This window comes from Oncorhynchus gorbuscha, linkage group LG14 (assembly GCF_021184085.1).
Source record: "Oncorhynchus gorbuscha isolate QuinsamMale2020 ecotype Even-year linkage group LG14, OgorEven_v1.0, whole genome shotgun sequence".
Classification (NCBI taxonomy): domain Eukaryota; kingdom Metazoa; phylum Chordata; class Actinopteri; order Salmoniformes; family Salmonidae; genus Oncorhynchus; species Oncorhynchus gorbuscha.
In genome coordinates, this window is record NC_060186.1 from 60,757,592 (window position 1) to 60,773,750 (window position 16,159).

At 46.1% G+C, this 16,159-nt stretch overlaps 1 protein-coding gene across 7 annotated transcripts in view; it reads left to right on the forward strand.

Annotated features, from left to right (window-relative positions):
- LOC123995246 (SAM and SH3 domain-containing protein 1-like) overlaps positions 1-16,159 on the forward strand; it is a 353,722-nt gene that overhangs the window by 333,910 nt on the left and 3,653 nt on the right. For all 7 annotated transcript variants that reach the window (XR_006831794.1, XM_046298711.1, XM_046298712.1 and 4 more), the window contains 4 exons: positions 120-270; positions 446-574; positions 8,006-9,075; positions 10,826-10,957. Coding sequence is in view for 6 of the 7 variants with exons in the window: in XM_046298711.1 (XP_046154667.1) it covers positions 120-270; positions 446-574; positions 8,006-9,075; positions 10,826-10,957 (1,482 nt within the window). In the remaining variant the exon portion in view is untranslated. The remainder of the gene's footprint in view (positions 1-119; positions 271-445; positions 575-8,005; positions 9,076-10,825; positions 10,958-16,159) is intronic.

A 16,159-nucleotide genomic window follows, 5' to 3' on the forward strand; every position in this document is an offset into this window, starting at 1 on the left:
ATAACAGTTACAGTCACGCAAGGGGTAGGAAAAAACTATCTGGAATCAGTTGTAAAGAACATGAGATAACCAGAGCCTCTCCCCCCCTCTCATCTTCTTTCTCATCGCCTCTCCTCCAGGAGCACATGCCTACCTTCCTGTTTAACGGTTATGAGGACCTGGACACCTTCAAGCTGCTGGAGGGGGAGGATCTAGATGAGCTCAACATCAAAGACCCTCAACACAGAGCTGTGCTGCTCACCGCTGTGGAGCTACTGCAAGAGTATGACAGTGAGTACACACACACACACATGAACTCATGTGCGCACGCACGCACGCACACACTCACACAAACCTTTCGCTCTGTCTGTTTGACTGCATTGTCTCTATGATTCCTACACTACATTGTTGTGTAAGTTTCTGTATATCTGACTATATGGTTTCTGTGTGTTGTGTGTGTCTGTAGGCAGCAGCGACCCTGAGCGGAGCGGCCTGTCAGGCTCTCAGGAGAAGCTGCTATCAGAGGGCCACATCCTGGTGGGCGACTCACCACGTGACTCTGGCTGCTATGAGAGCAACGAGAACCTGGAGAATGGTAATGACTAGCCTAGCATAGCTTTCCGATAATGGGATTAGCCTGGTGTTAGCCTAGCCTGGGCCTAGTCTAGCACTACAATGACTGTGGCTCCTATGATTCCTCTTCCACCTACTCTGCCATGCTATGCTTCTGCATTCTAACATGAACTATCCGTCATCACTCTCCATTGGACCAAGGCCAGCCAATCAAACCTCCACTCTTTATCCGCCATGTCTGTCAACTAGCTACACCAACTTCACACCCCCACTCACCTCCGCCCCACCTACCTGCGTAGTTTCTTTTTCTCATTGTCACTCCACTCTCTCTTTCCACTGCTCTCTCCATCTCCAGGCTGTCTCTTCACACCCCCACTCACCTCCACCCCACCTAGCTGCGTAGTGTCGTAGTGAGGGGAGTGATGCATCCCCCATCTCCTTTTTTCTGTTTCTTTTTCTCATTGTCACTCCACTCTCTCTTTCCACTGCTCTCTCCATCTCCAGGCTGTCTCTGTCTTCACTGCAGAAGCCCTATCCTAGGGGACAAGACTCTGACCCCCAGGCCTAGATCACTAGTCTACCCTACAATGAGGCCCTATGTACAAAGGGAACAACACCCCACATCTCAAATGCACCCAACTACTCTGGTCAACTCAATTCCAGTGCCGATGTTCCTCCCATCTCACAATGGACAGAGAACCCCTACTCCTCATCCTCCGCCCCAGGAGGTTGAGTGGTTGCTGGGAGACCAGTCCGATTATGACACGATGAGAGAGTGTTTCTTTTGAAAGGTGTTATTGTAAAAGCGGAGATCTTGTAAAGTATTAAGTCACTGCCCAATAATTGCCTGTAGTATGGCTCTGTAGGTGGTTCGGGAGTGGACCACTCTGCTTCCATTAGCCTAGTGCTGGCTCAATCTCTGTTCTACCTGCCATTTCAAGTCACGTAAAAAATGTCTTTATTTTCAATAATGACCATGTTACACAATGTGCCTAAACAACCCCCCAAAATCTTGGATTAAAATGTGTTTGTTTTTTATGATAGTGGATATATATAAAAAAGCATATTTTCTAATTATGGAAGTGTATTTCAGATATATATTTGTGAGAACGTTTAGTGTAAAGTTATAACTCCTTAAAAAGACTTGTTTTGCTTTCCGCCTAAAGTTGAGTTATCTTCAATCTTAACTCAAACCTTTGCTTGAATCATTGACTTCTCTGTCTATGTTTTCTCTCTGTTCTGTTCTATGTGTGTGTGTCATAACTGTTCTAAAAGATGTGCAATCTGCTACAGTAGAAATTTGAGTTGTGGAATAAACCACTTCTTTGATTGAAGTTACTTTGGCCTGCTTGCTTCATTTCATGTCTCCTCCTTTCTTCTTTGATTGAAGTTACTTTGGCCTGCTTGCTTCATTTCATGTCTCCTCCTTTCTTCTTTGATTGAAGTTACTTTGGCCTGCTTGCTTCATTTCATGTCTCCTCCTTTCTTCTTTGATTGAAGTTACTTTGGCCTGCTTGCTTCATTTCATGTCTCCTCCTTTCTTCTTTGATTGAAGTTACTTTGGCCTGCTTGCTTCATTTCATGTCTCCTCCTTTCTTCGTGTCTCTTTTTTCTCCATCTCAGTCGTTAACACTCCTCATTAGCTGCATAACATTCAGTGTACATTCTGCATTTTAATTTTGTTTTGTTTTAATTAATAAACTCTTCTTTCACTGTGCCTTTACTCAGTCGCTATGATAATCCAATCTGCATTATTCTGCCTCATAAATTCTCTACTACAGCCATACAGATGTAGGATCTTAATTTGATCAACCTGTTGCAGGAAAATTTCCTGCAATCCAGGACATTTTAAACTTGTCGTGGTTTAAAATGTACTGGGAAGTTTGTCATTTTGTCATTTCTATTCATTTCCACAAAATGTATCCTACAAAAATGTCCATCAATTACAATCCACATAATAATTCACATTTTCTGTTGACGCGGGATTATTTTCCTGCTGTAGCAAACTGGCTCAAATTAAGATTTTACATCTGTACCTGTCTTAACCATCCTCTTGCATGCATTAGGACTTTATATATACAGTACCAGTCAAAAGTTTGGACATGTCACCTTTCATAGTGATCGGAGACAGGCGCAGTAGCCACCCTTTGCCTTGATGATAGCTATGCACACTCATGGCATTCTCATATAAAATATATTTTGATTTGTTTAACACTTTAACACTACCTGTAGTGTCATGTGGTCGAAGGCCGAGCAGTTGCCATACCAGGCAGTGATGAACCATGCTCTTGATGGATGCAGCTCGATGCAGCTGTAGAACTTTTTGAGGATCTGAGGACCCATGCCAAATCTTTTCAGTCTCCTGAGAGGGAATAGGCGTTGTCGTGCCCTCTTCACGACGGTCTTGGTATGTTTGGACCATGATAGTTTGCTGGTGATGTGGACACCAAGGAACTTGAAGCTCTCAACCTGCTCCACTACAGCCACGTCGATGAGAATGGGGGCGTTCTCAGCACTCCTTTTCCTGTAGTCCACAATCATCTCCTTTGTCTTGATCACGTTGAGGGAGAGGTAGGTATCCTGGCACCACACTGCCAGGTCACTGACCTCCTCCCCTAAAAGCTGTCATCGGCAAACTTAATGATGGTGTTGGAGTCGTGCTTGGCCATGCAGTAATGGGTGAGCAGGGAGTATGGGAGGGGACTGAGCACGCACCCCTGGGGGTGGCCTGTCAGGAAGTCCAGGATCCAGTTGCAGAGGGGGGTGTTTAGTCCCGGGGTCCTGAGCTTAGTGATGAGCTTTGAGGGCACTATGGTGTTGAATGCTGAGCCATAGTCAATGAGTAGCGTTCACACGTAGGTGTTCCTTTTGTCCAGGTGGGAAAGGGCAGTGTGGAGTGCAATAGAGATTGCGTCCTCTGTTGGATCTGGTTTGCAAATTGGAGTGGGTCTAGGGTTTTTTGGATAATGGTGTTGATGTGGGCCATGACCAGCCTTTCAAAGCACTTCATGGCTACAGACATGTAGGCAGTGTTCTTGGGCACAGGGACTATGGTGGTGTGATTGAAACATGTTGGTATTACAGACTCGGTTAGGGACAAGTTGAAAATGTCAGTGAAGTAATTTGCCAGTTGGTCAGCGCATGCTTGGAGTACATGTCCTGGTAATCTGTCTGGCCCTGCGGCCTTGTGAATGTTGACTTCTTTAAAGGTCTTACTCACATCGGCTAACGAAAGCGTGATCACACAATCACACAGTCGTCCGGAACAGCTGGTGCTCTCATGCATGCTTCAGTGTTGCTTTCCTCGAAGCGATCATAGCAATATTTTATCTTGTGTCACTGGGCACCTCGCAGCTGGGCTTCCCTTTGTAGTTCATAATAGTTTGCAAGTCCTGCCACATCCTCGGAGTTGGTGCAGTACGATTCAATCTTAGTCCTGTATCTACCCTTTGCCCGTTAGGTGGCTCGAGGGTCTAGCGAGATTTCTTATAAGCTTCCGTGTTAGAGTCTCGCTCCTTGAAAACGGCAGCTCTACCCTTTAGCTCAGTGCGGATGTTGCCTGTAATCCATGGCTTCTGGTTGGGGTATGTACGTACAGTCACTGTGGGGGCGACGTCATCGATTAACGAAGCCAGTGACTGATGTGGTGTACTCCTCAATGCCATCGGAAGAATCCCGGAACACATGTAACATATATTCCAGTCTGTGCTAGCAAAAGAGTCATGTAGCTTAGAATCTGCGTCATCTGACCACTTCCATATTGAGCGAGTCACTGGTACTTCCTGCTTTAGTTTTTGTAAGCAGGAATCAGGAGGATAGAGTTATGGTCAGACTTGCCAAATGGAGGGTGAGGGAGACACATCTCTGTGTGTGGAGTAAAGGTGGTCTAGAGTTTTTTTCCCTCTGGTTGCACATGTAACATGCTGGTAGACATTAGGTAAAACGGATTTAAGTTTCCCTGCATTAAAGTCGCCAGCCACTAGGAGTGCCACCTCTGGATGAGCATTTTCTTGTTTACTTATGGCCTTATACAGCTCGATGAGTGTGGTTTTAGTTCCAGAATCGGTTTGTCGTGGTAAATAGACAGCTATGAAAAATATAGAAGAAAACTCTGTTGGTAAATAGTGTGGTCTACAGCTTATCATGAGATACTCTACCTCAGGTGAGCAAAACCTTGAGACTTCCTTAATATTAGATTTTGTGCACCAGCTGTTATTTACAAATAGACACAGACCGCCACCCCTTGTCTTACCGGGGGCAGCTGTTCTATCTTTCCGATACACAGAACCCAGCCAGCTGTATGTTATCCATGTTGTTGTTCAGCCACGACTCAGTGAAACATAAGATATTACAGTTTTGAATGTCATGTTGGTGGGTTAGTCTTGATTGGAGCTCAACTATTTTATTATCCAATGATTGCACGTTCTCTAATAGGACTGATGGTAGAGGCACCCCGACTTACGTCCGCGATATCTCCGTCTCTTCCTCATGCGAATGACAGGGATTTGGGCCTTGTCGGGTGTCTAAAGTAAATCCTTTGCGTCCTACTCATGTGTATAGACATATATACTGCAAAGGATTTACAGTATATATATATATATATATATATATATATATATATATGTGTGTGTGTGTGTGTAAATCCTTTGCGTCCGACTCGTGTGTGTGTGTGTGTGTATATATATATATAAATAATTATATACACACACACACACGAGTCGGACGCAAACGATTTACTTCAGACAACCGACAAGGCTCACATCCCTGTCATATATATATATATATATACTGTAGATATATATTGGACATGGTCTTCAGAGCATAACTTTTACATAATTGTGATCCACTTTGAATTGTCATACTTGTTTCTCCGGACATTACAATGAGCTACAAAGAGAAAACTACAAACTATCACAAAGAATCAGCATTGCTCAGTGTCTGTGTTTAAACATTGATTTATTTTGAAAAGCAGACATCTGACTTTGGGGTCAATATTTATTTATTATGCCCTGATAGTAAGTCTTTAATATATATTAAACAAATGATTGGAAGCTAGCCTGAGATAGGGGATAGCTGGGACAAATATCAGTCAACATTTTGGGTGAAATTGGCAGTAACAAGCACATTGAAACACCACATTAACTTCAATGACGTCAGACTGACTTCAATCTGCATCAATCTTTTAATGCTGTCCAGATTAGTAGAGATAAATGAGTGATTTGTGTATGATGTGTGTGTCATTTCACTATTCATTATTGCATGAGGCTTGCCATGCGGTATCTAGTGCTCTTTTACACACGTGTTCATGTTGTTCCAATAAGCCATGATGGTAAATTGGCCTCTAACCTCCTACTTTTATACCTGCGTCTGAAATTGTATTATGATAATAGCACCATTGGGAATAAGAAAGTATAGTCCTCCATAGAACTGGGACCATAAACTGAAAATGATCTGCACTGACCATCATGGACATTTTGTTGATATCGTTCATAGCGATGAATAACCTACAGGGTTATGAAATGAAGAACTTTTGCAAATATGGGTGATTGTTAAAGGATAGTTTGGGATTTTCCCCAGAGTCAGATAAAGTCGTGGGTACCATTTTTATGTCTCTGCGTCCAGTATGAAGGAAGTAAGATGTAGTATCGCCAGCTAATGCTAACTAGCTTAACGCAACGACTGGAAGGTGTAGGGTTTGAATGGTAATATAAATAAATACTGTGGTGCACATTGTTATGAACATATCATTCTACATATCGGTATCATGATAATTCAGTCAATTACATTTTGCTATGGATTTTTGTCCATATCGCCCAGCTCTAGTACTCCACATCTCCCCCACTTGGCAGTATTGCACTCATAAGGCTATAATCACAAAAAATATAATTTTCTTGTTGTTGTTATTACTCTAGCTAGTTCACCGTAACGCATTCTAGTTTTGTCTTAGCTATGTCATACCCACATTAACATGTGGTGTAAGTAGAATATGCAGTATGACATGGATTTATACTGTAACATGCATGTTTTCATGCTTTCTACTGACAGATAAGCCATGACCCTGAGTCCAACTGTACTCTTAATCATGATCAACATTCTGATGTATAAGGCTGTGGGTCAGAGGCTGAACAATAGAAGAGGAACACTTCAGTGTCACAGCTGTAAAGCTCTGTGTGTGAACGGGATTGTTTCAGATTCACATGTCCTCTTAGAGGAAGTTCACATTCACAGCTGTAAAGCTCTGTGTGTGAACGGGATTGTTTCAGATTCACATGTCCTCTTAGAGGAAGTTCACATTCACAGCTGTAAAGCTCTGTGTGTGAACGGGATTGTTTCAGATTCACATGTCCTCTTAGAGGAAGTTCACATTCACAGCTGTAAAGCTCTGTGTGTGAACGGGATTGTTTCAGATTCACATGTCCTCTTAGAGGAAGTTCACATTCACAGCTGTAAAGCTCTGTGTGTGAACGGGATTGTTTCAGATTCACATGTCCTCTTAGAGGAAGTTCACATTCACAGCTGTAAAGCTCTGTGTGTGAACGGGATTGTTTCAGATTCACATGTCCTCTTAGAGGAAGTTCACATTCACAGCTGTAAAGCTCTGTGTGTGAACGGGATTGTTTCAGATTCACATGTGCTCTTAGAGGAAGTTCACATTCACAGCTGTAAAGCTCTGTGTGTGAACGGGATTGTTTCAGATTCACATGTGCTCTTAGAGGAAGTTCACATTCACAGCTGTAAAGCTCTGTGTGTGAACGGGATTGTTTCAGATTCACATGTGCTCTTAGAGGAAGTTCACATTCACAGCTGTAAAGCTCTGTGTGTGAACGGGATTGTTTCAGATTCACATGTCCTCTTAGAGGAAGTTCACATTCACAGCTGTAAAGCTCTGTGTGTGAACGGGATTGTTTCAGATTCACATGTGCTCTTAGAGGAAGTTCACATTCACAGCTGTAAAGCTCTGTGTGTGAACGGGATTGTTTCAGATTCACATGTGCTCTTAGAGGAAGTTCACATTCACAGCTGTAAAGCTCTGTGTGTGAACGGGATTGTTTCAGATTCACATGTCGTCTTAGAGGAAGTTCACATTCACAGCTGTAAAGCTCTGTGTGTGAACGGGATTGTTTCAGATTCACATGTCCTCTTAGAGGAAGTTCACATTCACAGCTGTAAAGCTCTGTGTGTGAACGGGATTGTTTCAGATTCACATGTCCTCTTAGAGGAAGTTCACATTCAAAGCTGATAGTGATCAATTTAAAATGCTATACAAATGGCACAGAACCCATAGTGACATGAAACCCATTACATCCAATACATGCAGTAAGTACACCTTAGTATCAGTTCTCAGTTTTGTTATGTCCCTATCGAAGTCTGTTTTAGTTCAAAGTCTGGGGATATGTTTATGCAACCGTTCCCAGCTCTAAAATGAAGAGGGATATGTTTTACTATGTTTCAGGCAAGACCAGGAAGACATCTCGCTCCAACCGCTCCTCTGCGGGCCTCCAGTCCCCAGACTACCCCACCCTGCCCATGACCCAGTCCACTGAGGCCCTGCAGCAGAGCAAACTGGAGCGCACAGCCAAGTTCACAAAGCACTTCTTCCTCAAGCCCACCCTGAGGGGCTTCAGCCTGCTGGGGCTGAGGAAGGGCCCCCGCCGGACCCCCATGCCGGCCAGCCGCAGCTGTGAGGACCTGGACGGGCCCCCGGAGGCTACCGGCCCCCAGGCCTGGAAGAGATCCCACTCCCTCGGGGACCTCCACTGGGAGCAGGCCTTCGACCAGAAGAAGGACTACAGCCTGGAGGTCAAGCCCGCTAAAGGTGTCTCCAAGTCGGGTAACAGCAGCAGGGAGAATGGCCTCCAGGGTCATGGAGATGGGAGTTCATCACTGGCTCAGAATGGAGGGAGTGCTGTGAGCCCGAAAGGGCGTTCTGACCAACCCCCTGTGCCCTCCCAGCTGCCCCTCAGACCCCCCTGTCCCACCGCCCCGCTTCCCCAGCCCCAGGAGACCCTCCCCAGGCCTCCTGAACCCCAGCTGAGGGAGAGGAGCATCCGGACTCACCCCAAAAAGCCCCCAGTGCCCCCTCCCGTTCCAGTCAAGAAATCCAAGGAGCGCCTGGCCAATGGGATACGCCACCGCTCCCTTGTCCTTTCCTCCCCCACTCATTCCTATACCTCCACCCACTCTCATCCCCCCAGCCCTGTCAACAGCAGCCCCAGTGCTCCAGCCCTCCCCAGTAAGGCCTCCAGTACCCCTGCCTCCCCTTCTCCAGCCTCCCCTGCCTCCACCACCACCGGCTGTCCAGAGCCAGAGGAACCAGGCACCCCCCCAGCCGTGCCCCCTCCCTGGTTGTCTGACCTGCCCGAGACGGCCTGCCCTCAGGCTCAGATCCAGGGCGGTGGTGGCAAGATGGCGGTGGCCAGGAAGGTGTCCTATGCTAAAATGGCAGTCGATCTCCACAGTGTGCTGGAGCAGAGACTGGAGGCCGAAGGCATCGACCTCACAGAGGAACCCTACTCAGACAAAGTCAGTTACCACCACAGCCTGTATCTATGGTTATGTACCTGTTATTACTGTGTAGAATACACACACACACCCATCCACCACAGCCTGCTTCTATGGTTATGTTCCTGTTATTACTGTGTAGAATACACACACACACAACCTCCACATCCTCACTCACACTCACAGGCCAGTTTGTCACAGCTAGGGGTTATACAGGACACACGTAGATGTGGGTATGCTTCTTTAAGACCATCTCACAACTAAAGAAATGGAAAAAAAAACTTTAAAAAACATTGCAGATTGGACCACTGGCCCACTCTGTGAGAGAGTACATTAGAAGTCAGTGTAGGAATCTACTAAAGGACACACTCCAGGTCAATAAATACATTATTAGAAGCATTAGAAGGTTGTGTTTTTGTCTCCTGGCCGTCAAGGCCTTTTGATTCTCCGTTTTGATTACTGCACTCAGACATAACAAGACTGTATCCTGTATCCTGTCATATGGCTCTCGCTTCCTGTCAACAGTGGCAGTGGGTTGCTTTGGTATCCATACAGCAGAAAGAAAGATAGAAAGATAGAGAGAAAAAGAAAAAAGAGGGTGCAGAGAGAGCTAGACAAGGAAGGGAAAATATTCTGTAGGAGGCTGAAGCTCAGTGAAGGCAGGCGGCTTGGGGTTATTAAACAGTCAGACACCGTGCCGGAACCAGCACGCGCTGCAGTGCAGAGACACTGTCCAGTCACTAGGGGTGCCGTCTTCAGAGAAGGGCTTTGTTAGTTTCAGACAGGATACTTGGCTGTGGCTCTACATCTACATACACTCTCCATCTCTCTATTCCTTCACCCTGAGTGGCCTCCGGTCCAGGTTGGCTGGGTTGTCCTGGACTGAACATGACTCCAGGTGTCTGGAGCTTTTGACAGAGAGAGAGAGAGTTTTAAAAGTTTTCCCCCACTGAATTCCCTTTTATTCTCTGTTCATGCATGGCAACCATTGGCTAGTCTAGTCCAGCTATGACATGTTATGGGATCTCCCGCATCGTTTGCGTGTCTCTGTAACTGAGCTTATCTCACAGCCAATGGGCTCGTCAGTTGGCCAGTGTTTTGACTCGTTATTTCACATTATTAGTCTACTTCAATCCCTCATGAACAGACAGAAACTGGGCCTCTCCAGACTCATAATGTTTAAATGAGCAAATAAAGTGAGAGAGCTAGCTCCTACATCAGCCCCTGGTGTCTGAGCTGTTCGAAAACATTCAGTTCTTGTAGAGACTTAGGTTGACAAACTGTGACCGTAGTCAATAAAAGTGCACAGTACAGTCTGCATTTTGTGTTTAGATCTGTGACTTTATGGTGTTGACTGGGGCCGACAGACATTTCTATTTAAACGGAGCGAGGAGTCACTATGGTTTCTGATTGGCTTGTCTAATCTGGGCGTAGGCTGTGGGGGAGAGAATTCCACTAGCCCTTTGAAATATGGGCTTAAGTTTTCTCTGCCTAGCATCCCAGATTTATTACAGATTTACTTCAGGTCATGGTTACATAGGGTTTTCATGGTTGGGGTTTTAGTATCAGTATTGAGTTGTTGTGCCCACAGGGATAGGGTATCTATCAATGGAAGCCACTTCTCCTAATGTGCATGAGTTCTCATGCCAACATTTTTCAAGTGTGTATGCGTGTCCGCGTGTTTGTTTGTGTGTATGCATTTGTCTGTGTCCCTCTCCTACTCTCCCCACTCATCCATAGTCTCTCTCTCTCCATTTCTCTCTCCCTCCAGCATGGTCGGTGTGGTATCCCCCAGCCCCTGATGCAGCGCTACAGTGAGGACTTGGAGCAGCCAGTGAAGGATGTGGCCTCCAACATGGACCAGGTTCGCGTCAAGCAGCTCCGTAAGCAGCACCGCATGGCTGTGAGTACTTTATGGGACAGATTCAATAAGCATTTACATGGTCTTCAAATCAAAGTCAATTTGTCACATGCGCCGAATACAACACGTGTAGGTAGACCTTACAGTGAAATGCTTACTTACAAGCCGTTAACCAACAATGCAGTTTTAAGAATATACTTACAAAAGTCGACCAGGGCAAAGTTAGCACCTGTTCTTTTCCTCTAATGATATGTTTAATACATGCTTTTACTGTAGTGGGCTAAATCAATTGGTAGTATTAAACAAATATGGTCTAAGAAGACACCTGTACCAAATCAAATCACATTTTATTGGTCACATACACATATTTAGCAGATGTTATTGCAGGTGTAGTGAAATGCTTGTGTTCCTAGCTCCAACAGTGCAGTAGTATCCAACAATTCACAAAAATACACACAAATTTAAAAGTAAAATAACGGAATTAAGAAATATATAAATAATGTCAGAGTGGCATTGACTAGAATACAGTAGAATAGAGTATGTACATATGAAATGAGTAAAACGGTATGTGAACATTATTAGATATAGAGAGATAGAATTGAAATGTATTACATTTTGAGTTTGCATCCCAATAATACACTTAATATACGGTGCATTCGGAAAGTATTCAGACCCCTTCCCTTTTTCCACATTATGTTACTTTACAGCCTTATTCTGAAATCAATTAAATTACATTTTTTTAAATTAAAAAATCTCCATCAATATACACACAATACCCCATCAGGACAAAGCGAAAACAGGTTTTTAGAAATTTTAGTAAATTGATTAAAGCATTTTAAGCATATGTATTCAGACCCTTTGCTATGAGTGTAACGCCGTTCGTCTGTTGAAAGAGAGTCGGACCAAAATGCAGCGTGGTGCTTACTCATGTTCTTTAATGAAATAACTATATATATACAAAACAACAAACGGAACGAGAAAACCTATCACAGCCTATCTGGTGAACACTACAAAGAGACAGGAACAATCACCCACAAAAACACTCACAGAATATGGCTGCCTAAATATGGTTCCCAATCAGAGACAACGAGAATCACCTGACTCTGATTGAGAACCGCCTCAGGCAGCCATAGACTACGTCGACGCCCCACAAAACCCAAAGACAAAAAACACACCACAGTAACCCATGTCACACCCTGGCCTGACCAAATATATAAAGAAAACACAAAATACTAAGACCAAGGTGTGACAGAACCCCCCCCGCCCTAAGGTGCGGTCTCCCGGACGCACCTCAAAACCATAGGGAGGGTCCGGGTGGGCGTCTGTCCATGGTGGCGGCTCCGGCTCGGGACATGGACCCCACTCCATAAATGTCATAGTTCCTCCCCTTCGCGTCCTGGGATAGTCCACCCTCGCCGAATACCATGGCCTAATAGTCCTCACCCAGAACCCCACTGGACTGAGGGGCCGCTCGTGACTGAGGGGCAGCTCGGGACTGAGGGGCAGCTCGGGACTGAGGGGCAGCTCGGGACTGAGGGGCAGCTCGGGACTGAGGGGAAGCTCGGGACTGAGGGGCAGCTCGGCACTGAGGGGCAGCTCAGCACTGAGGGGAAGCGCAGCACTGAGGGAAATTCCAGCACTGAGGGAAAGCCCAGCACTGAGGGAAAGCTCAGCACTGAGAGAAAGCTCAGCACTGAGAGGAAGCTCAGGCAGGTAGTTGGCTCCGGCAGAGTCTGGTTGACTGGCAGATCTGGAAGAGTCTGGTTGACTGGCAGATCTGGAAGAGTCTGGTTGACTGGCAGATCTGGAAGAATTTGGTTGACTGGCAGATCTGGAAGATCATGGCTGACTGGCGGATCTAGCTGCTCTAGCTGCTCCATGCAGACTGGCAGCTCTGGCTGCTCCATGTAGACTGGCAGCTCTGGCTGCTCCATGCAGACTGGCATCTCTGGCTGCTCCATGCAGACTGGCAGCTCTGGCTGCTCCATGCAGACTGGCAGCTCTGGCTGCTCCATGCAGATTGGCAGCTCTGGCTGCTCCATTTAGAAAACTGGCAGCTCTGGCTGCTCCATGCAGACTGGCAGCTCTGGCTGCTCCATGCAGACTGGCAGCTCTGGCTGCTCCATGCCGACTGACAGCTCTGGCTGCTCCATGCAGACTGGCAGCTCATGCTGCTCCATGCAGTCTGACAGCTCAGGCTGCTCCATGCAGGCTGACAGCTCTGGCTGCTCCATGCAGACTGGCAGCTCTGGCTGCTCCATGCAGTCTGGCAGCTCAGGCTGCTCCGAACAGGCAGGAGGCTCCGGCAGCGCTGTAGAGGAGGAAGGCTCTGGAAGCGCTGAACAGGCGGGAGACTCTGACAGCGCAGGAGAGGAGGAAAACACTGGCTGCGCTGAACAGGCGGGAGGCTCCAACAGCGCTAGAGAGAAGGATGGCTCTGGCTGTGCTGAACAGGCGAGGCGCGCTGAAGGCCTGGTGCGTGGTGCTGGAACTGGTGGTACTGGATCGAGGACACGCCCAGGAAGCCTGGTGCGGGGAGCTGCCACCGGCGGACTGGTGTTTGGAGGTGGCTCTGGATAGACCGGACCGTGCAGGCGCACTGGAGCTCTTGAGCACCGAACCTGCCCAACCTTACCTGGCTCGATGCCCACTCTAGCCCGGCCAATACGAAGAGCTGGTATGAACCGCACCAGGCTATGCACCCGCACTGGAAACACTGTGCGCTCCATAGCATAACACGGTGCCTGCCCGGTCTCTCTAGCCCCCCGTTAAGCACAGGGAGTTTGCGCAGGTCTCCTACCTGGCATAGCCATACTCCCTGTAAGCCTCCCCCCAATACATTTTTGGGGCTGACTCTCAGGCTTCCATCCACGTCGCCGTGCTGCCTCTTCATACCAGCGCCTCTCCTCTTTCCCCGCCTCCAGTTCTTCCTTGGGGCGGCGATATTCTCCAGGCTGAGCCCATGGTCCTTTTCCGTCCAGTATCTCTTCCCAAGTCCAGAAGTCCTTTGAACGCTGCTCCTCACGATTAACAGGGGGAGTTGGCTCAGGTCTGTCTCCTGACTCTGCCATACTCTCCCTGAGCCTCCCCCCAATACATTTTTGGGGCTGCTTTTCGGGCTTCCTTGCCAACCGTGTTCCCTCGTATCGTCGGCTCCTATCTCCGGCTGCCTCTGCTCTCCTAAGTGCCTCCACCTGTTCCCATGGGAGGCGATCTCTTCCGGCCAGTATCTCCTCCCAAGTGTAACAACCTTTGCCATACAACACGTCTTCTCATGTCCATTCCTCCTTTCGCTGCTCCTGCTGTCGCTGCCTGTTACCACGCCGCTCGGTCCGGGTGTGGTTGGTGATTCTGTAACGGCGTTCGTCTGTTGAAAGAGAGTCGGACCAAAATGCAGCGTGGTGCTTACTCATGTTCTTTAATTAAATAACTATATATATACAAAACAACAAACGGAACGAGAAAACCTATCACAGCCTATCTGGTGAACACTACACAGAGACAGGAACAATCACCCACAAAAACACTCACAGAATATGGCTGCCTAAATATGGTTCCCAATCAGAGACAACGAGAATCACCTGACTCTGATTGAGAACCGCCTCAGGCAGCCATAGACTATGTCGACGCCCCACAAAACCCCAAGACAAAAAACACACCACAATAACCCATGTCACACCCTGGCCTGACCAAATATATAAAGAAAACACAAAATACTAAGACCAAGGTGTGACAATGAGACTCCAAATTGAGCTCAGGTGCATCCTGTTTCTATTGATCATCCTTGAGATGTTTCTTCAACTTGTTTGGAGTCCACCTGTGGTAAATTAAATTCATTGGACATGATTTGGAAAGGCACACACCTGTCTGTATAAGGTCCTACAGTTAACAGTGCATGTCAGAGTAAAAACCAAGCCATGAGGTTGAAGGAATTGTCCGTAGAGCTCCGAGACAGGATTGTGTTGAGATCTGGGGAAGGGTACCAAAACATTTCTGCAGCATTAAAGGTACCCAAGAACACAGTGGCCTCCATCATTCTTAAATGGAAGAAGTTTAGAACCACCAAGACTCTTCCTAGAGCTGGCCACCCGGCCAAACTGAAACAATCGGGGGAGAAGGGTCAGGAAGGTGACCAAGAACCTGATGGTCACTCTGACAAAGATCCAGAGTTCCTCTGTGGAGATGGGAGAGTCTTCCAGAAGGACAACCATCTGTGCAGTACTCCACCAATCAGGCCTTTATGGTAGAGTGGCCAAACTGAAGCCTCTCCTCGGTAAATGACTGCCAACTTGGAGTTTGCCAAAAGGCAACTAAAGGACTCTCAGACCATGAGAAACAAGACTCACTATTTTTGTAAATTTGCTAAAAATTCTAAAAGCCTGTTTTTGCCTTGTCATTATGGGGTATTGTGTGTAGATTTATGAGAGGGAAAAACGATTTAATCCATGTTAGAATACGGCTGTAATTTGACAAAATGTGGAAAAAGTCAAGAGGTCTGAATACTTTTCCAATGCACTGTATATCACAGAAGACTGAAATATAATACAACTGTTTGACATAGAAACACCAGATTTTCTGAGTGTGTTTTTATTTATTTATCAATTATGAAATTATAAAAAATATTAATAAAATTGCACCCGTGAGGCCACTAGAGGGCGATTTGATCATTTTGTTTATTTATTTCACCATTATTTAACCAGGTAGGCAAGTTGAGAACAAGTTCTCATTTACAATTGCGACCTGGCCAAGATAAAGCAAAGCAGTTCGACACATACAACGACACAGAGTTACACATGGAGTAAAACAAACATACAGTCAATAATACAGTATAAACAAGTCTATATACGATGTGAGCAAATGAGGTGAGATAAGGGAGGTAAAGGCAAAAAAGGCCATGGTGGCAAATTAAATACAATATAGCAAGTAAAACACTGGAATGGTAGATGCAATGGAAGAATGTGCAAAGTAGAAATAAAAATAATGGGGTGCAAAGGAGCAAAATTAATTAATTAATTAAATACAGTAGGGAAAGAGGTAGTTGTTTGGGCTAAATTTTTGGTAGGCTATGTACAGGTGCAGTAATCTGTGAGCTGCTCTGACAGTTGGTGCTTAAAGCTAGTGAGGGAAATAAGTGTTTCCAGTTTCAGAGATTTTTGTAGTTCGTTCCAGTCATTGGCAGCAGAGAACTGGAAGGAGAGGCGGCCAAAGAAAGAATTGTTTTGGGGGTGACTAGAGAGATATACC